The sequence below is a fragment of the Arvicanthis niloticus genome, chromosome 13 (genome assembly GCF_011762505.2).
Source record: "Arvicanthis niloticus isolate mArvNil1 chromosome 13, mArvNil1.pat.X, whole genome shotgun sequence".
In the NCBI taxonomy this organism is placed as follows: Eukaryota; Metazoa; Chordata; class Mammalia; order Rodentia; family Muridae; genus Arvicanthis; species Arvicanthis niloticus.
In genome coordinates this window covers 51,423,354-51,443,445 of record NC_047670.1, presented here as the reverse complement: position 1 = coordinate 51,443,445, position 20,092 = coordinate 51,423,354, and the positions used below count along the sequence as shown (strand labels likewise).

The 20,092-nt window shown below is 52.8% G+C and overlaps 2 protein-coding genes across 5 annotated transcripts; one reads left to right on the top strand and one right to left on the bottom strand.

Annotated features, from left to right (window-relative positions):
- The first annotated feature begins 1,813 nt into the window (after positions 1-1,813).
- On the top strand, positions 1,814-17,282 carry Oplah (5-oxoprolinase, ATP-hydrolysing). Of its 4 annotated transcripts, XM_076912233.1 has the most exons (29): positions 1,814-1,942; positions 2,041-2,130; positions 3,485-4,584; positions 7,048-7,271; positions 7,357-7,548; positions 7,997-8,096; positions 8,185-8,308; positions 8,408-8,603; positions 8,685-8,850; positions 8,960-9,098; positions 9,179-9,246; positions 9,366-9,631; positions 10,073-10,185; positions 10,273-10,443; positions 10,616-10,753; positions 10,837-10,975; positions 11,121-11,233; positions 11,415-11,566; positions 12,183-12,343; positions 12,436-12,537; positions 12,616-12,790; positions 15,293-15,477; positions 15,582-15,728; positions 15,821-15,955; positions 16,095-16,244; positions 16,347-16,504; positions 16,588-16,748; positions 16,866-16,963; positions 17,099-17,282. In XM_076912233.1, the coding sequence occupies exons 3-29, from the start codon at positions 4,284-4,286 to the stop codon at positions 17,243-17,245; spliced, it is 4,221 nt and encodes a 1,406-aa protein (XP_076768348.1). In that variant the 5' UTR covers positions 1,814-1,942; positions 2,041-2,130; positions 3,485-4,283; the 3' UTR covers positions 17,246-17,282. The 4 variants fall into 4 exon arrangements, with proteins under 4 accessions (XP_076768348.1, XP_076768349.1, XP_034372697.1 ...); XM_076912234.1 differs by lacking the exon at positions 3,485-4,584; XM_034516806.2 differs by lacking the exons at positions 1,814-1,942; positions 2,041-2,130; positions 3,485-4,584 and adding an exon at positions 6,345-6,492.
- Positions 16,983-19,418, bottom strand: LOC117718856 (sphingomyelin phosphodiesterase 5). Its single transcript, XM_034516808.2, has 7 exons — positions 18,552-19,418; positions 18,381-18,453; positions 18,037-18,177; positions 17,877-17,966; positions 17,720-17,783; positions 17,508-17,643; positions 16,983-17,433 (listed from the first exon to the last, which is right to left on the bottom strand). The coding sequence occupies exons 1-7, from the start codon at positions 19,416-19,418 to the stop codon at positions 17,344-17,346; spliced, it is 1,461 nt and encodes a 486-aa protein (XP_034372699.1). The 3' UTR covers positions 16,983-17,343.
- Between the last annotated feature and the right edge of the window lie 674 nt (positions 19,419-20,092).

Below are 20,092 nucleotides of genomic sequence, written 5' to 3'. Positions count from 1 at the left end.
CAACGGAGATGGAGACAGGAAGATCACTTGCCTGGCCAGTATTAAGTCTCAAACCCTGGGACAAACTGCTGAGGTGCCTATCAAATCAGCCCTAACTACCTGGTTCTCCCAGCATCCCTCAGTCCCTACCTGTTACAGAGTAAGGCTGGCATCCCCACCCCCACCCCCCACCCCCAAAAATCTCCAACCTAGCAGCCGCTAGTCTGCCCTTTCGCCAGAGTCTAGCCATTTTTGTTACCAGCTTCTCCTTTCACCTTTGGCCTACTTGGCCACCGAGCCTGGTTCTCCTTTCTCCCTTCTTTCTTCCCCTCCCCCTCCCTTTCTATAGCTGGGAGTCATGTCTACTCTGGACTCTTCCAGATGTGTCTGCCTCTGGCTATGCTCTCCCTTTTATCTACAATAAATCTTCTCCACCATACGTAGGAGCAGTCATTTCCCTTCCTGTCTGCCTGTCTTTCTTTCTTTCTTTCTTTCTTTCTTTCTTTCTTTCTTTCTTTCTTTTCTTTCTCTCTTTTCCCATTCACCCAGCAGTTTGGGGTCAGCTTGAGCAACCCAGCAAGATTCCATTTCTTTCTCTTTAATTTTTTTACTACATTTATTTAATAGTCAGTCCTGTGTGCATGTGTAGGGGGCACATGAGTGCCCTGGCAGATGTGGAGGTCAGAGGACAATTTACAAGAATAGGTTCTCTTCTTCTAACCTGTAGGTCTTGGGGACCAAACTCAGGTTGTCAGACTTGATGGCAAGGGCCTTGTGCCATTGAGCCATCTCACCAGCCCACAAGCTTCTATTTCTAAGAAATAAAATAATGTTTAAACAGTGCTAATTTAGCTGGGTGATGGTGTCACATGCCTTTAAGCCCAACACTTGGGAGGCAGTCTGGTTAGTTTTAGGACAACCAGGGTTTCCCAGAAATGTGTGTGTGTGTCTGTGAGTGCAGGGTATGTGTGTGTGTATGTGTATATGTGTATGGGTTGTGTGTGGTGTGTGTGTCTGTGAGTGTGGGGTATGTGTGTGTATGTGTATGGGTTGTGTGGTGTGTGTGGTGTGTGTGTGTGTGTCTGTGAATATGTGGTGTGTGTGTTTGTGTGTGTATGTGTATATGTGTATGTGTTGTGTGTGGTGTGTGTGTGTGTGGTGTATCTGTGAGTGTGGGGTATGTATGTATGGTGTGGGTGTCTGTAAGTGTGTGGTGTGTGTGGTGTGTGTGTCTGTGAGTGTGGGGTGTGTGTAGTGTATGTGTCTGTGAATGTGGGGTGTGTGTGTATGGTGTGTGTGTGTCTGTGAGTGTGGGGTTTGTGTGTATCTGTGAGTGTGTTTGTGTGTGTGTTTGTGTGATGGAGGAAGGAGAAAGGAATAACTGCTTCAAGGAAAGAAAGCTCACTGCTCTAGGCCATCGGATTTCTAAAACAGACTTTGAGCTTTTAAATAAACAAAGGTATTCCTGGGTAGGGGAAAATGAAAAAATTTGCAAATTTTACATGGTGGGTTCCCTGGAGCTCACCAGAGATGGCCACTCACACAGAGTATAGCCAATTGAAAGTCTTTATTCCAGCCTTCTGGGACCATCCCCAAGTGTTGGACCTAGGCATGGCCCTGAGTGCCTAGAACACGGGGTTGCTAAAGGCTGAAACCACATCCTGGCATCTCAGCCACGGGGTCAGGGGGTGGGGTGGGCTTTGCAGAAGTAAGCAGTTTAAAGCAAGCAATTTTAACAGAAGCTAATGGTTAGCCAGCTGAAGGGGCGTTTCACACAAACAGGCAGTTTTAATAAAGGCTAAGGTAACTGAGCTAGGACATCCTGACCTTTGGTTCCTAGGACAGAGCAAGGTAGTTTTCAATGGATTCTCTATGAAGGAGATCAGATTCTACTTAAACCTGGAAATGGCCTTAGCAAGACTACCAGATGGAGGGACCTCAGCACTGTCTTGCCCTGTCACAGGTGAGGGAGACAGGAAGGTCTTAATTTCTTGCCCTAAACACAAGCTTAATAGGATTTGATAGGGAAGACTTATATTCGACATTTCCTACATTGTGCAGCCCAAGGCCAGCTTCGAACTCTCTCTCTGTGTAGCCGAGAAGGTCGGTGACTGCTGACTCCTGCCTCTGAGGGTGTTAAGTGCATTCTGGGTAAGTGCTCTACTAAGTTTGCTAAAGCTACAGCTTTGCTTTTCAATATAAAAATTTTTAAAATTCTGTCTCTCTGGGGTTGTGGGTGGGGAACGTGCATGCCATAGCTAGCATGTGGAGGTCAGAGGACAAGGTTCTACTTTTGGGTGTTCTCTCTTCCACCCTGTGGGGTGAGGCCAGAGCTTCAACTCAGGTAGTCAGGCTTGGCAGTAAGCACCTTCACCCTCTGAGCCAAGTTGTCGGCCTTTTCAACATTTTGTTGCTGGTGAGTCAGCCTCTTAGAGGAGACCCTAGCCTTTCCATCTGACACTGTTTTAGCAAGGAAGCATCTCCTTCCCATGGATTCTCTTTCAGCCCTTGAGTCTTTTTGCCAGGACAAGAACTCTCCTTTGAAGGGCCCATGTTGACATCTGACATACCTGAGATAATCTGCCAGTATCTCCCAGTATCTCTCTGCTATGTGGATAACATTGTGAGACTTGAGGTCATCTTATGCACAGATCTGAAGATGGTGATAGGGGTGTGGCAGAAGCTTTTCCTGGGCCTGTCCACCTCTATGTTTAGAATGTCTGCCTAGGGGTTCAATTTACTGGGCCTGACATTCATTTGGGGTAAAATCTATACTCTCTGAACTATTCTATGTTTCTTGGGACTAGGGTTGTTTCCTTGTAGAACTATTTAAACTGTCACTGCTTGAGGCTGGAGAGAAGGCTCAGTGGTCAAGGGCATTTGCTGTTTTTGCAGAGGATCTGGGTTCAGTTCCCAGCACTCCCATGGCAGACTTAACCATCAGGATCTATGATTCCAATGGGTGGGTCTAGGGTCCTCATCTGGCCACCACAGCATCGGGCACACACTCAGTGCACTTAAACACATTCAGGCAAAACACTCATACATGTATAAGAAAAATAAATATATCTTAGAAAAGGAGCGTGGTGCCTAGTCTTCTACAGTGCATCTTTAGGTGGTTCTTCCCCATCTGTTGGGAGCCGTTTGCCACTTCTCTGAAGCAGAGGAAAAAAAGAGAGAGAGAGAGAGAAATCTGCCTGCCAGGGAGAGTCAGGGCAGTTCAGGGCCTGCTGAGGCATGGAATGATAAGATGAGGCGCCTTGAGGGTCAAGGCGAGGGGCTGAAGATTCTATTGACCTTGGTGGTAGGAATGGGGAGGATTTTTGGGTGAGAACAAATGTGTATATTTCAGCAGAACTGTTTCTGTTAGCTTGTGGCTTTGCTTCCCACAGTACTATAGTATAAGAAAACTATGAGAACTACACTCCGGGCTGGCGTGGTACTGACCTGCAGTCCTCCCGTTATCTGTCTCTTGCATCTTTTTTTCTATCTTTCCTATAATCAGCCTCACCACCCTGCCCCCCAGAGACCTGTTTGACTTCATACTGGCTGAACTGTTACCCTCATCCTCTACCACAAATGAAGGACCTTTGCCAGAGTTTCCTGGGCAGTAGAAGGGAAGTCCATTTAATCCATAAATTAACCAGTGAAAGCTGCATTCATCAAGCAAGCAAAAAGGAAATAACAATAATAATGACGAAAAGGCCACAGAATCAAAGTGACTGCATGGAATTACAATTTTACAAGACAAATTGGATGGAAGGAAGTCCTTTATAAAAGTCCAATGTAAAATGATATTGGATTTATTTTTTAAAAAATCCATTGTCATTGTGGGTAAGACCACTGCTGCTTGGTCTAGTTCTTTGTCACCAGCCCTTTCCCATGTGCCTATTGAGTTCCTCAGTCTGCTAAGACTGTACCAGCTACCCTTGCAGCGTAGCTCCAACACCCACCCTCCCTGACTTCCTTGGATGCTGCACAACCCCTGGATTCAGGCATCACACTAACTTCCAGATCCATAATCTCACATGGTGACCAAGGGGCTAGCCGTAACCAGGGCCCAGTGCTGGGTGGATGGCAGAGACGCCTGAATTAGCCTTCCATGACAGACCTAAACTGGGCGGTCTCAGAGAAACTCTCATCTTCCAGGAAGAGCTTAATAAAGAAATCCAAAGACCTATGGCAGTGTCTGGGCATCTCTGGTGGTCCTCCAAAGCCAGAAATCAGATGAATCCTGCTGCAGACAGGAAGACTGGGCCTAGCCATGTTGGAATACAGAGGTGGGGTCAGATGCTGACCTCACAATGGCAGAGCCTCTCTTTCCTGGCCAGTCCACCGACCACTGGTCAGCTGCTGTGCTCCTCCCGGGCATGTCCCTTCTCAGCAGCTATGAGGGCCTACGACAGGAGATCCAGCGGCTGGCCCAAGAGAATGAGGAGCTACGACGGCTGGTGCAGCTCATCCAGGAGAACCAGGAGCTAAAGCTAGTCCTTCGGAGCAGGGGCAACAACCTAAGCTTCTGTAGCTCCAACTTCCTGTCAGAAGCGACTGCCACTCCCAGGCTGCAGAAGCGGAAGACGATCAGATTCAAGGATGTCGAGAGAGGTGAGCCCCAGGCATCCTTCAGAGCTCTCCTATCCAATGTGTATCCAAATGGAAAGAAGCCATGCAAAACCCTGCCCCTGTGGAGTGTGGCCACCTGTTCCTTATTGGGGGCTGGTGGTCGGTAGAGGGAGATGGAGCAATCCCAAGAAGGAGGGTGGGATGAAGTCTTGGGAGCCCATGCAAGAGAGAGGAGATGACACCTCTGAGGACATGGAGCAGAACTGGACTAAAGTAAGAGTCATGAGGCTGGGGGAAGTTTCCCAAGCTAAGGAACGGTTAGTGCAAATGCCCTAGGTGGCAGCCAGTTGGCTGTGAGATTGATGCAGAGCAAAGAGGGTACCAGAAGGTTCTTGCAAGGCAGAGAGAGTTTGAGAAAAGACTGTCTCCTAGCTTTGGGTGCTCTCTCTCTCTCTCTCTCTCTCTCTCTCTCTCTCTCACACACACACACACCTTTTTGCTCCACACTAGGAACAGAACTCAGGGCCTCTTGTGTCTACCACTGAGCTACCATCCAGCCCTCTCTATTTTGTTTTGAAATGAAAGCCTCACTGAGCTGTGCACCACAGAGCTTACTCTGACATCCACAAAATGAGAAAGGGACATGAGGGCAGGTTTTGAATGCCCAGGGACACCAGGCATTGCCTGAAGTGTGGCATGAAGCCCAGAGCCTACAATTCTAATATATAACCAGCTCACCTGCACCCTAGCCTCCTAGGCCCAAGTGGGATTTGAGAGCCAGCAGTGCACTTAGATTGGGGGGGGGGGGGAAGGAAGGCTTGCATGTGTGTGCCTAAGCTGTCTGATATCTGGCCTAGCACATGGAGTACAGTCTTTGGGTTCAACTGATTTCCTGCGGTCTCGGAAGTTTCACCTGCCCATGCCCCCTTTACTCTGGGTGCTAAATGGCTCAGGCCTGACTTGAGCCCCGCCTCTGCTCTGCTTGCAGAGGCCCTGACTTCCAACCAGCACAATTGAGGCTCCTCTGGACTCCAGCTTAGAAAGAATAGAAACCCTGGCCTAGTAAGAAAGATCTGGTTTCCTGGGGCTAAAACCCCTCAAGGAACAGCAAAGCAAGAAACTGATTCTGGCCTTCCTGGCCTATAAGTCTTGGTTGTCCTGGGGCCTCCTGTGTCTGTGTACTCTCTCTTCCTTTGAGTTAGGCCCACTTAAGGGTTGGCTAAATAAACAGGAGAGTAGAGGACACAGAGAATTCCCCTGTTGTTCTCGGTGAGGGGGAACACCAGTTCCAGACATCAGATTTTAGGTCTACTGAGCCTTTTTTTTTTTTTTTTTTTTTTTTTTTTTTTTTTTTTTTTTTTTTTTTTTTTTTTTTTTTTTCCCCCGCTGTAGGGTTGACTCTGGGATGTGTGTTCTTTGTGCCCCTTTGCTACTGAATAAGAGGGCCTCCTACCTTCCATTGTTCCTTGCCGGATCCTTTCCACCCAACCCATCTCCAGCCTCGGGTCCTCCCACTCTGGGGAACAGTCTGGGTACATCAGAAATGTTGTTACTTTAGGGTTTCAACCAGTTACTTAGAGACCCGAAGGTGGGTATCAAGGGCGCCCACTTTCGGCGACCCAGAACTTGCAGAGAGGTCCAGCAGTTCCGAGAAGAGAACCAAGGTGCCCTTGAGCCAAAGCGCTGGGTCCGCCCCTAGCTGGCAAGGGCCACTCAGTCCCTCAATCTGTGAATCGCACTGAGCGAAGGAGGAGGTGCTCAGGCCCGGCCCGCAATTACGTAATCCGGAGGGCCAGGCGCGCCAGGCTTGTGTGTGTGTGTTTGTGTGTGTGGTGGGAGTGGGGGTGTGGGAGTGTGTTTCTACAGGCCCCTCCCCGAGGTGGGGGCAGGGCCTGCGGGAAGCGCAGCGGGAGAACACGAGCAAGACACGATTCCGATTCCGCCGGTGGGGTCTGTGCAGAATTTACTCCGCTACTGCCTTTCTTACTTTCCCCTCAGGGCTATGCTGTTTCTAGTCTCCTTTCAGTCTCGCCCCACTGTAGTACGGGTTCTGTAGGGTTCCAGTGACTCTTAAGTCTGGGCCGGGAAACTTGAGCAAAGTGGGAAGTGGAGCTATTTCTTACCTGCCCAGCCTAACTCGGGTGCCTTTTCCTGCGCAAAGAACCCAGGCTCCTCTAGCACGAAAGGGCTCCGGGGTCCTTTTACCTCTAATCCAGGTACTGACTTTCCATCAGCAGCAGGGCTCTCAGACCTGTGCCGCGGGGGCACTGGGCTGGCATATGGGCTTTCTTGGCTGACTCCACTCTGGCCGCCCTATGACTGGGTCCTGCAGCTCCTGCCAAACCCAGGGCTACTCTATGGCTCGCTCCTCTCCCGGGCAGCTTCTAAACTTGGAATCCATCTCTTTCCCATCGCAGCCTCTTCTTAGAAACCAACCCCCCCCCCCCACCGCCCCAGGCATAACCCTAAACCCCCTCACTCCCAGTGACAGGCTCTTCTGTCCAGTTCTCCCAGGGCTACCAGCTGAAGAGCCACTACTGGACTCCAGCCTCAACATCATGGGCAGCCCAGAGGGGCGCTTCCATTTTGCCATCGACCGTGGTGGCACCTTTACAGATGTCTTTGCCCAATGCCCAGGAGGGCATGTGCGTGTCCTGAAGCTGCTCTCAGAGGATCCTGCCAACTATGCAGACGCACCCACAGAGGGCATCCGCCGAATTCTAGAGCAGGTGGGCCAGGGCCAATGTTGGGGAGGGGGAGGGGGCATCAGGGAGACCCCTACCTGAGGTCTCACATTAACTATGTGGTCCCCAGGAGGAGGGTGTGCTGCTGCCTCGAGGCCGACCACTAGACACCAGTCGCATTGCCAGCATCCGTATGGGTACCACCGTGGCCACCAATGCACTGTTGGAACGACAGGGAGAACGGGTGGCACTGCTGGTGACTCGGGGTTTCCGAGACCTGCTGCATATTGGCACTCAGGCCCGCCCAGACCTCTTTGACCTGGTGAGCTCTCCCATGCCAACTGGGTATTAGGTAAAGCTTGTGCACCCTCTCCTCTCTCCCAGCCAAGGCCTTGTGGGGAGGTCTGTGAAGCAACGGTGGCTAAGTCCACTAGATGGTAGGTCTAGAGGAGACGGAGCACTGTTAGCAGGACCTGTGTCCCCAAACTTCCAGGCTGGCATGTGATACTCTGCCAGTTCAGGGTGAGAACTTGGAGGCTCCACCTTTGAATCCCTGGAAAAAGCTGCCCTCTTGGGGTAGGGTGCTGGTTCCACCCTACTTAAGGGCTTGGGTTCAGAGAGAAGCCTTCTGGGTGGACCTTGCTGGGCTATTTTAACTGTCTCTTAGTTTTGGGGGACACATCCCTTTGGCCTGCACTGCAACACCGTGCAGGACCCCACAGAACCCTCAGGCCTGGGTCTCCTCTGAGCCTCTGCCTGCCCTTACTCAGGCTGTGCCCATGCCAGAGGTGCTGTATGAGGAGGTACTGGAGGTGGATGAGCGAGTGGTGCTCTACCGTGGAGAACCAGGTGCCGGCTCTCCTGTCAAAGGTGCGGATGGTGCTGACAGCCTGTGTGAGGTTCTTGGGGGTAGGCCGATCCTAGCAACTTTTGAATGGGGGCCGTGGGCTCTTCGCAGGCTGTACAGGGGACCTGTTAGAGATACAGAAGCCTGTGGATCTGGGAGCCCTGCGTGGGAAGCTGGAGGGGCTCTTATCTCGGGGCATTCACAGTCTGGCAGTGGTACTCATGCATTCATACACGTGAGTCGAGGCTGTTTCCTGTGGGTGGAGGCTGGGTACAGAGGAAAGCTGAAAGGATGTCGGGTGGGAGGCACAGAGCCCCCTGGGTTCTCGTTGTAGGTGGGCCCAGCACGAGCAGCAGGTGGGCACACTGGCCCGGGAGCTGGGCTTCACGCACGTCTCCTTGTCCTCGGAAGTCATGCCCATGGTACGAATTGTTCCTCGGGGGCATACAGCCTGCGCTGACGCTTACCTTACTCCTACCATCCAGCGCTATGTGCAGGGCTTCCGCCGAGGCTTCCAGGGCCAGCTAAAGGTGAGGCCTGTTGACCACCCTGCTCCAGGCCCTGGCCTTGCACCTGCCCAGCACATCACTGTCCGCTCTCCCCATTCACAGAATGTGCAAGTACTCTTCATGCGCTCTGATGGTGGCCTGGCACCCATGGACGCCTTCAGTGGTTCCCGGGCTGTGCTCTCTGGCCCTGCCGGCGGTGTGGTTGGCTACTCAGCTACCACCTACCAGCTGGAAGGTGGTCAGCCTGTCATTGGCTTTGACATGGGAGGTATGAAGGCTGAAGTGGGTGTGTGAGGGAAGACCTTTAGCTGCCTAGCTGCATGATACTGGGGGCTCAGGTCTTGGGGGCTGACTCCTAGCATCTTATCCGCTGTCAGGCACATCCACAGATGTGAGCCGCTATGCTGGAGAATTTGAGCACGTCTTTGAGGCTAGCACAGCAGGTGTTACCCTCCAGGCCCCCCAGCTGGACATCAACACAGTGGCAGCTGGCGGGGGTTCACGCCTCTTCTTCAGGTCAGCTCCTGTCTCTTCAGTTACAGCCTCTCAGCTTCTTTATCCTCTGCACCTCTAATTCCAGTCTTTTATCCCCCAAGGTCTGGCCTCTTTGTGGTTGGTCCAGAGTCAGCAGGTGCCCACCCAGGTCCTGCCTGCTACCGCAAAGGTAAAAGCTAGCCTCTGCTTTGCTCAGCCTCTCCCCATGGTGTTCTAGGCCCATCCCTGCTGGCCACTTCTGATTTGCATCTCTAGCCTCCAACCCACACTCCTGTTCCTTCTTCCCAGGGGGTCCTGTGACAGTGACAGATGCTAATCTGGTCCTGGGTCGCCTGTTGCCTGCCTCCTTCCCCTGCATTTTTGGGCCAGGAGAAGACCAGCCACTGTCTCCTGAGGCTTCCCGAAAGGCTCTAGAGGCTGTGGCCACTGAGGTCAACAGCTTCTTGACCAATGGACCTTGCCCAGCTTCCCAACTAAGTCTGGAGGAGGTGGCCATGGGTTTTGTGCGTGTTGCCAATGAAGCCATGTGCCGGCCTATCCGTGCCCTCACACAGGTGTGCCCCCTCTGTCCACTATCACTGGTCCACCCTAGCCCTGCTCCTATACTCTCTCAGACCAACAGAAATGTGTAGCACACGCCAGTTAATCTTGAAATGCCTGGGCACCCCTAATCCTTCCCCTGCCACCCCAGGCCCAGTCGGGGTAGTGGTCAGAGGACAGAGGCCAATTACCTGGAAACATAGCTGGTTAGCTTTTCTCCTCTGCTACTTTCTCCTAGTCTGCAGGAGCCTGGAAGTCCTGCCTCTTTCTTTCTAGCCATTGGCCACTGGCATCTTTATTGATAGACCAAAAACCAATTGAGGGCTAGAACCTTCAGCGTCAGTAAACAGAGATTCCCAACCAAAGCATCAGAACCACTCTCTACAGAAATCAGACAGGGTAGGGGGCTGTCAAGTGTATGAAAGATTATTTATTGACCCTTCCTGGATCACCAGGCACGAGGCCATGACCCCTCAGCCCATGTATTGGCTTGCTTTGGAGGAGCTGGTGGGCAACATGCTTGTGCCATTGCTCGGGCCCTGGGTATGGACACTGTGCATATTCACAGGTGGGTCTGCATATGGCCATGTGCTCTTGGCTGAGGGAGTTGGCTTTGAGGATTGTCCCCACACTGCCGTGCCATCCATTTCTGCAGGCACAGCGGGCTTCTGTCAGCACTGGGACTGGCCTTGGCAGATGTGGTTCATGAAGCACAGGAGCCCTGTTCCCTGTCTTACACACCTGAAACCTTTGCACAACTGGACCAGAGACTGAGCCGCCTGGAGGAGCAGTGTGTGGATGCTTTGCAGGCCCAGGGCTTCCCTAGGTAAATTCATGAACCACTGAACACAGGACTGGCTTTGTCTCCACCTCCCCTTCAGTGGCATACCACTGGATGGCTTCCCAGATGTTCCTGAGTCTCACAGTGCCTGAGGAAGCAGGAAAAGCACCCTCAGACAGGACAGTCCTGGGTAAGCACCCCAACCTGCTTCCTACAGGTCTCAGATCAGCACCGAGAGCTTCCTGCACCTTCGCTACCAAGGCACTGACTGTGCCTTAATGGTGTCTGCCCACCAGCATCCAGCCACAGCCTGCTCACCCCGTGCTGGTGACTTCGGAGCAGCATTTGTTGAGAGGTATGTGTGTCCTGTGAGCCCAGCATGTGGCCCGCTGGCCTGGTGGCTTCATCCTCATTGCTCTCTTGTATGGGTGGGTGCAGGTACATGAGAGAGTTTGGCTTCATCATTCCTGAGCGGCCGGTGGTGGTGGATGACGTGCGTGTGAGGGGAACTGGCCGTAGTGGACTTCAGCTAGAGGACTCCCCCAAAATCCAGAGTGGACCTCCCCATGTGGAAAAGGTTGGAGGCCTTGCTATGCTGGTCCACCTACATCCTCAGGACTTCAAGGAACAAAGGCTGATGGGGAGGTCCAGCCATATTGAGGGGCCTCAGGGAAAATGATCTGGAAGCCCAGCTCATTCCGCACATTCTACATCTTCTGCAGGTGACCCAATGCTACTTTGAAGGGGGTTATCAGGAGACTCCTGTGTACCTCTTAGGAGAACTTGGCTATGGGCACCAGCTCCACGGGCCCTGCCTTATCATCGACAACAACAGGTAAGTCTGGATTGGTATAGCCTTGGAGGGGTTATTGCAGGGCCCACCACAGCAGATCCCCTGGCCCAGGGCTGCAGAGGTTCCATTATTGGGTATCCCCTGGTGTGGAGTACTGACATCTCAGGTGGCGGGGAGGTTGTGGCCAGCCTTCTCGTAGCTCCTCTGTGTTTCCTGCCCCCAGCACCATCCTTGTAGAACCAGGTTGCCAAGCAGAGGTGACTGAGACAGGGGATATCCGCATTTCTGTGGGAGCTGAGCCTCCCAGTATGGCAGACACCAAGCTTGACCCCATTCAACTCTCTATTTTCTCACACCGCTTCATGAGCATTGCTGGTGAGTAGACACCGCTCTCCTCCTCCTAGGGCTGCCATGTGTGATGTGGGACATAGTGGGGAATGGTTGCCTACAAGGCAGAAATACAGACAAGTAGGGTAACTGATGTGTGCCAAGGGGAAGGGCAGAATCCTCACTGGTGGTGGGGTGAGCAGAGTGGCCTTGGCTCTGAAATTGTACTCCATGCTGCAAGAGCAGGCTTTGGACAGGGCAAGTCATCTCCTATTCTCATCAGGAGCCATTTGATCTTCAGCTATTTAGGGATAGAACACAGGCATACACTGTGAGCTCATCTGTTCAAGCTAGGCCACCAGCATTCAGCAGCCTGGGGGTTTATGCTTGGGGCAGGTTCTTGCTGCATCAGTTAGGGAGGAAAGTTGAAGTGTGACCCAGGCAGGCTGGAAAGGGAGTGTTTTTTTCATAAGCCGCCATACACCGGGCTTCAGCCTTTCTGATTAAGAGGGAATGTTACCACCCTGGTCTTCCCTGGGGCACAGGAAAAGCTGCTGGGTCTTGGGTTTGGGCCCAGGAGGCCTTGACTCTGTGGGTCCTGTGCCTCTTTCTTGGAGCTATACCTGTGGATGATGGGGCCACCTGGCCACTCTGTGCCCCCCAGAGCAGATGGGCCGCATCCTACAGCGCACAGCCATCTCTACCAACATCAAGGAACGCCTCGACTTCTCCTGTGCCCTCTTTGGGCCAGATGGGGGCCTTGTCTCCAATGCTCCCCACATTCCTGTGCACCTGGGTGCTATGCAAGAGACTGTACAGTTCCAGGTGTGGTGACAGTGACATCTTCCCTTTTGCCCCCTCCCTTGCCCCATGACCTCACCTCCTGTGTCCATTCTATGTACGTCTCCTGGTTTCAGATTCAGCACTTAGGAGCCGACCTCCATCCTGGTGATGTGATGCTCAGTAACCATCCCAGTGCAGGGGGCAGCCATCTTCCTGACCTGACTGTCATCACACCGGTGAGGAAGTGCTACCGTGACTAGTGTTAGGGGGACAGAGGTTTCTGGTGCCACTGACAGCTGCTGTTCGCTCCTTAGGTGTTTTGGCCAGGCCAGTCGAGGCCTGTGTTCTACGTGGCTAGCCGAGGGCACCATGCAGACATTGGAGGCGTCACACCTGGCTCTATGCCTCCTCACTCCACCACACTGCAACAGGAAGGCGCTGTTTTTCTGTCCTTCAAACTGGTCCAGGGAGGCGTCTTCCAGGAAGAGGGTGAGTGAGCCGGAAAAGGGTCACAGTGAGGAGTTGGCAGGCAGGGATGCGTGGCTGCTACCAGAGACAAGGCTGGGCAGAATCCGGATACACAGCTGGTATCAGCCCAGGCCTATCTTGAGGCTTGATAGAGACAGTGGTGACCTCTCAAGTCAACTGTAAATCATCTCAGATATGCAAAAGAGTTCAGATGACTTCTATCTGGACCAAAGATGACCTCCTAGAAGGTGATTTTGGGGTGGGGAGTTGGCCAAGACACCCCAGGGGGTAGACGGTAGAAGAGATAGTATCAAAGTTGGCAACTGCTGCAAGCTACACTGGGTATTGAGACTATGGAATTCCAGGGAGCTGTATGGGTCTGGGTCTCAGTCACTGGGCAGTGGAGCAACTGGGTTATGATGATTGGCTGGTACACATACCTGCAGAGTAACCCTAAAGGTGGGTAGAATGGCTAGAGGGGACAGTTGCAGTCACCCTCAAAGATGGTGGGCATCCAGAAGGTAGAGGGTGGAAGGAACTGTTTGGGAACTAAAGTTTATACAATCTAGAGATTGTGAGGTCAGGCTTGGATAGCTACAGGGTGGAGCGTTTTCACTGAGCTGCATAGAGCAGCTACAGGCAAGGTGAAAGATGGGGAGAGACAGCCTTGCTCTGAGGCCACAAGGATCTGAGAACTCAAAAAGGCATCAGTTGAGGTGAAGAGGGCATGGTAGAGAGTGTGGGTAACCCACAAGGCATATAGGGTAAGCTTGATCATGGGGAGCTGCAGTGGATCATGGAGACACAAGTGTAAACACATGGCTGAGAGTCCAGGCGGCCAGTAGACCTCAGAGAAGGCCTGATGGAAACTGGAAAGTGAGGGCTTTTCCCCAGGTGTGGTATATTCTTGGGGCTAGATGACACAGCTTACAGGAGTAGGAGGAGAACCTTGGCTAGATAGAAGAAACTGCAGGAAGACAACACAGGACTTCCTCGATAGTGCTTGGTAGGATTTGTGTGTATGTGTCTGCCTGAGTGCACCACATGTATACAGGTGTCCTTAGAGAGCAGAAGAGATCGTAAGATCCTCGGGGATTGGAGTTAGTTATAGGCACTTATGAGCCCCCTTGTGTGGGTGCTGGAAATCAGCCCTGGGTCCTCTTCAAGAGCACCAAGTGCTGTTAGGTGCTGAGCCCTGCATATCTCAGCCTTGTGCTGCCTCATATTTTTGAAGTACTTAGAAGCCAGTGGGAGTGGGCAGGACATAGAGCAGATAGGATATGGTGCGTGTGGGGCATGCAGCATCTTATATTCGCCTGATGTAATTGTCATCTCCAAGGCTTACTGTCTCAGTCTGCTAACCTAGGCCTAGTCCTCAAAACATCTAGCCTCAGTACAATCCTTTCTAGGCCTAGAATGTTTTCAGCCTTTGAGACTTACTGCTAAATAAGCTCACCCTTTCTAGTTCTTTCTGACCTCTGACTAGCTGGTTCAACTCAGTTTTTCTGGCTCCAACTCCTCTCCAAGCTGACTGATTCAACCTGACTTCTCTCAGCCTCTGACTGAATTGCTCTGCTTGGCTTCATAGTGACTTTGGCAATATGTCTAATCTTCTGGCTCCTTCTCATTCTCTGGTTTGTTCTGTCTTCACTTGTGTCTAGCTTGTTCTCTCTGCAGCCTGTCTCTCTGTAACTGTCCCTGTAAAACTGCCTTCTTCTCCCTCTGTGCCACTCTCTCTTAAGTAGCTTCCCTTTCCTCTCTCTGTGAGAGTTTGTCATATCCTATTCTGTCAAATCTCTTGTCGATTTGCCTGCAGCTCAAATTAGATATCATTTTCAAACATGGCTACTTTCTTCTACAATCTGACTTTACCTTTACTACTTGGGATTACAGACCTGTGGCTCCCTAAGGGCTGGGATTAAAGGTTAATAACAAGAAACAATAAACAAGAAACAGTTGTCTGCTGGGCAGTGGTTTTGCATGCCTTTAATCCCAGCACTTGGGAGGCAGAGGCAGGAAGATTTCTGAGTTCGAGGCTAGCCTGGTCTACAGAGTGAGTTCTAGGATAGCCAGAACTACACAGAGAAACCCTGTCTCGAAAAACAAAAGAAAACAAAAAAACCAGTTTGGTCAGTAAATAACACAATCTTGGTGTTCATAGTGTTATCAAGAGGGGAGCCTAGAGAAGGCAGATGGGTGAGCTTGCTAAGGGATGAACCCACCCTCTTCCAAGTCACCTCCAGCTCCAGGGAAGTCTTTGGCACAACTGCTTGCCAAAGGTGCTCTAGATACTGAGCTGCTGAAGAGGGCTTAGCAGAAAGATGGAACCTACAGTCTTCAGAGTCCAGGAGTTTGCAAAGTGTGTGCACATGCGTGTGCATGTGCGTGTGGTGGGGCATGCCAGCAAAAGGTCAACAGGGAGCTCCCAGTGTCCAGTGTTCTTGTGGTTATGGAACAGGCATGCACAGGTATCTGTTCCCGAGGGTCGGGGAGATGGCTTAGTTTGTCACCCTGTCCATCCAGCGGTGACAGAGGCCCTAAGAGCACCAGGCAAGATCTCTGGCTGCAGTGGAACCAGGAACCTGCATGACAACTTGTCAGATCTTCGTGCCCAGGTGGCAGCTAACCAGAAAGGCATCCAGCTGGTGGGAGAGCTGATCGGACAGTATGGCTTAGATGTGGTGCAGGCCTATATGGGCCATATTCAGGTGGGCCTGGGAACAGGGGCATACATGGGCAGTGTTGTAGCTGCCCCAAGGTAGGTAGGCCACCCTGCAGAAGGCCTGGCTAGGCTGAACCTTATTTCTGCTAGGCAAATGCTGAACTAGCAGTGCGAGACATGCTTCGGGCTTTTGGGACTTCCAGACAGGCCAGGGGCCTGCCCCTGGAGGTCTCTGCAGAGGATCACATGGACGATGGCTCTCCCATCTGCCTACGTGTTCAAATCAACCTGAATCAGGTTCGTTTGGAAGGAAAATGGGGCAGGCTCTGGCCTCTGGGGTGAGGCCCATTCCATTGCTGATAGCCGCACCTTTTTTCTCCTGAGGGTAGGGCAGCGCCGTATTTGACTTCAGTGGTTCCGGGTCTGAGGTGTTTGGCAATCTCAATGCCCCGCGAGCCATAACACTGTCTGCTCTCATCTATTGCTTGCGCTGTCTAGTGGGCCGTGACATCCCACTTAACCAGGTTCGTAGAGGTGTGCAGTCACCCTGAGGCTTGCTAGAAAACATAGGCAGCCCAATATGATCAGAGCCTAGGGTGGTGGGATTTTTATCTCAACATGGATAGTACCCAGCCCTAATTAACCACCTTGGTCATTCACCAGGGTTGCCTGGCTCCTGTGCATGTCATAATTCCCAAAGGCTCCATATTGGATCCATCCCCAGAGGCAGCAGTGGTCGGAGGCAACGTGCTCACATCTCAGCGAGTAGTGGATGTCATTCTGGGGGCTTTTGGGGCCTGTGCAGCCTCCCAGGTGTGGTGGAGCAAAGTGGACACAGGTCTAGGGGCTGCTGGGAAACATGGCGGTGGGGTTAGATGTGCCCACTAACTAAATGCTGTTATCTGCTTCTATCAGGGCTGCATGAATAATGTGACCCTGGGCAATGCCCGTATGGGTTACTATGAGACAGTGGCTGGTGGTGCGGGCGCGGGCCCTGGCTGGCACGGGCGTAGTGGTGTACACAGTCACATGACCAACACACGCATTACGGACCCAGAGATTTTGGAGAGCCGGTGAGCTGAGCACTCTCAGTGCTAGGCAGTTGATCTGGGAGATGAGTCCGTGCTCATATGCGCTGTGCCTTTCACCTGCACAGGTATCCGGTTATCCTGCGCCGCTTCGAGCTGAGGCCAGGCTCTGGGGGCCGGGGCCGCTTCCGAGGAGGTGATGGCGTAATCAGAGAGCTGGTCTTTCGGGAAGAGGCGCTGCTGTCTGTGCTCACGGAGCGCCGCGCCTTCCAGCCTTATGGCCTCCACGGTGGGTGGTTTCCCCAGCTCTTCCCTGCCTCTTTTGCTCTGCTGCCACCATCTAAGGACCCCATCTCCCTGCCTCTACCTCTCTTGACCCCCAGCTCCTTGCTTTTACCTCCTATAGGGGGAGAGCCTGGTGCACGTGGCTTAAACCTCCTGATCAGAAAAGATGGTCGTACAGTGAATTTGGGCGGCAAGACATCTGTGACCGTGTACCCCGGGGTAAGAGAGGGAGCCTGTGTGGAGAACAGGGATACAAAAATTTAATCTGACTCCCAAACGGAAATAGGGTGGTTGGGTAATTGTGTCTTAACTGGGACAAGGCCACACCTGTGTTGAACTTGCTCTTCTTCGCAGGACGCGTTCTGTCTCCACACTCCTGGGGGTGGGGGCTACGGAGACCCGGAGGACCCAGCGCCACCACCAGGCTCGCCCCCGCTATTTCCAGCCTTCCCAGAGCGCGGCAGTGTCTATGAGTACCGCCGCGCCCAGGAAGCTGTATGACTGCCCCACAATAAAGATCCCTTGAGTCGCACGGTTATTGGGCTTCGCTCCCCACTGTGGTCTTTCTCGAAAGTCATTCCCTTGTCCATGCGCCAGCGTCAGGAGCATACAACTTGAAGCTTCAGGCCCATAGCTAAGTGGTCCGTGAGTCCAGCAAAGGCAGTACTGAATGTCACCTGCTCCACCTCCTGCGAGTCAGGTGTCAGGTTGAGAGCGGTTTTCAGTTAGAGCAAGCCCAGCAGCCCCCAGTTCAGGCACTTACTGGACTCAGTCGACTCCCAGGTACTCCGCGATAGGTGATATAGTCCAGACGCCGGCCCTTCCAGGGTTGAGCTGAGTAACTTCCATGAAGGGGTCCTCCCAGGTAGAGGCGGCGCCCTTTTTCGTGCTCCAGGGCCCTAGGAGAGAGACCGCATCACGGAGTGCCTCCCAGTTTGCCTGCCTAGTAGTCCTGGGTTCAAGGATTCCACTTACCTCCGAAGCATCTCTGGGGAGCTGGCAGTGGAATGGCGTAGCCTAGAGCTGTTCAAGATTGTCCCTGTGGGGTCCGGGGAGAGCAGAATCAGTGGCAGGCAGCCTTGCTGACAGACATCCCGGCAGACCTGCTCTCCCACCTCCCCAGAAGCAGTACCCAAGGCCCAGGGCTGCTCCTGGCCAGCGCCTATCCGGCAGGGGTCCTGAAAACAGCTGAAGAATTTATGTCCCTGCTCCTTTGCATGATCTGTGGAGGAAAAACCATTTCTTAGTGGGCAGAGCTGGGTCTCTTGGCTCCACCTGCGACAGCTTCTTACCTTGTGAGCAGTTGTCAAAGTTTAGGTCTCCCAGAAGGACACTAAATGCTACAGCCTCACCACTCTGGCGGCTCTCGGCCTCGAACTCCTCCACCCATTCCAGTAGCAGCGTCAGCTGTTGGCAGCGAATATGTCCATCCTCTAAGAGGAGGGATGGGGTTGGCTTAGACCAGAGTAGGGATCTAAGACTATACCCGGGTAAACCACCCAGGTATTTCTTGGGATGTTTGGGGCAGAGAACATTGGGACGTAGGGATAAACATGTTGGTGAGGTTAAGGGACCTACTGCCCTCAAAGGAGAGAAGAGGGGCTGCCCACATTCCAAACCCTCCTGCAGGGCTCACCAACGGGTGCCTGCAAGTGTGTGCAATGAAGGTATCCCACGATGCGGCGCCCGTCCAGGATGCCTAGCTGCGCCTGCAACACCACCCATAGTTCCAGGTCTCCTTGTTCTCCCCGTTAAACCCACTGCTTACTCTTTCCCCACTAGGGCTCATTGCAGCCTGGGTTAGTACCTGGACAGATATTAGACCTTTGGAGGCCATGGCGTCCTCGCGACGAGCGTTAGGAAAGCAACGGAAGGTGGCACGCAGCAGAGGGTAGCGTGAGGCTAGTAGAAGCCCACTGCCCAGTAACTTGATGTACGGCCCGGCTATTAAGCCAAATGTGCCTATATCATACAGCACCGGGCCCAGATTTGGTACCAAGATTCGCACAAGACGACGAGCTGCGCGGAGGTCGAACACTTCCTGCAGACACACGAAGTCTAAATCCGTAGGCAATGTGGCCTTCAGCACACCACCAGGCACCTTAGGCAGCAGCTGGCTGCATTCGGTAGCCCCATACTGTGATAATCGAAGGCTACCTAGCAGTGCGGCCCCAACAGCCTCCGCGCGTTGCTGGGTGTGCGACAGGTTGTTAAAGTGTGCCAGCCCGTGGGGGAACAGGCACACATTAGCAGTGAGAAAGACAAAGCAGCGCCGGCGCTCAGCCAGCGGGTGCCAGGGCTTTGGCCACACCCAGCATGCGGGAGGAGGCTGATAGCAGAAGGGGCGGCGCCAGACCTGGAGGGGCAGCCAGAGCATAAGGCCGACCAACCCTATGGGTAGGCCGACCACCACCAGCGGTAGCAACACCCCGCTTCCAGTCAGGACTTTGAGCCACCCTAAGCTGCTGGGTCGCACTGTTGGTGCCCAGTAGGCCAGCAACTGGTCCAGAGACCAGTAAGTCGGGAAGAGCAGCATGCGGGATAAACTGTAGAGGGCTTGCATCACGGGGTTCGGGAAAGGGGAAGGCCTCAGGGGATCGGGTGTCTGGGGCCAGTCAGGTGAAGGCTCTTGGGACACAGGGCTCCTTCGCCGCGAAATGTCAGAGAGACTCATTGGTTTCCAGCGTGTGAGTTGAATCCTGAAGAGACCACACGAGCTGCCGGACGTCAAGACCAGGTGGCACAATCTGTGCGCGCAGCTGGTAGTGGCCGGTGCCCCGCGAGCCTGAGTGCTGGTCACTGGCCCCACCTACTCAGAACTGCTGTGGCGGTTGGGAAAGAACAATTAAAGAAACAAACAAACAAACCGTAAAAGAAACCGAGCTTTACAGTCCCGCCCCATCTCCTCGTGCCTATCAGGTCCACTTAGCGCTTCAGAGAGAAACTTAAGGCCCTGTCTGCTCTGCTCTCCCCTCCCCAGCCCCTCCAATATACCTTACAGTCTGACTACCCAGCCAGGTAGCCTCTCCATCCAGTGCCTGGCTCCTGAGTGCAGACTCAACACCGATGGCCTGCAAAAGCTGTCATTAAGGAGCTTCAAGCCCAGGAGGGACCGTTAGTTCTACACTTGGAGGCCTCCTGCCCTACACTTTTGAGGAAGCTTTGCCCAGACAGGTAAAAGGAAATTCTCCATTCTATGAGCCCTGTAACAGATGTAAGTTTTTTGGTTTTTTTTTTTTTTTTTTTTTTTTTTTTTTGGTTTTTGGTTTTTGGTTTTTAGTTTTTAGTTTTTAGTTTTTGGTTTTTTGAGACAGGGTTTCTCTGTGTAGCCCTGGCTGTCCTGGAACT

What these genes read in the sequence shown, in the direction of transcription:
- Oplah (XM_076912233.1), top strand. Translation starts at nt 4,284, where the DNA reads ATGGCAGAGCCTCTCTTTCCTGGCCAGTCCACCGACCACTGGTCAGCT. An exon ending in GGAGCAGCATTTGTTGAGAG is followed by an intron (nt 10,754 to 10,836) that starts GTATGTGTGTCC and finishes GGGTGGGTGCAG; the next exon opens with GTACATGAGAGAGTTTGGCT. An exon ending in CCTATATGGGCCATATTCAG is followed by an intron (nt 15,478 to 15,581) that starts GTGGGCCTGGGA and finishes TATTTCTGCTAG; the next exon opens with GCAAATGCTGAACTAGCAGT.
- LOC117718856 (XM_034516808.2), bottom strand. Translation starts at nt 19,418, where the DNA reads ATGAGTCTCTCTGACATTTCGCGGCGAAGGAGCCCTGTGTCCCAAGAG. An exon ending in AAGGTCTAATATCTGTCCAG is followed by an intron (nt 18,454 to 18,551) that starts GTACTAACCCAG and finishes GTGGTGTTGCAG; the next exon opens with GCGCAGCTAGGCATCCTGGA. An exon ending in GGAGCAGCCCTGGGCCTTGG is followed by an intron (nt 17,784 to 17,876) that starts GTACTGCTTCTG and finishes CGGACCCCACAG; the next exon opens with GGACAATCTTGAACAGCTCT.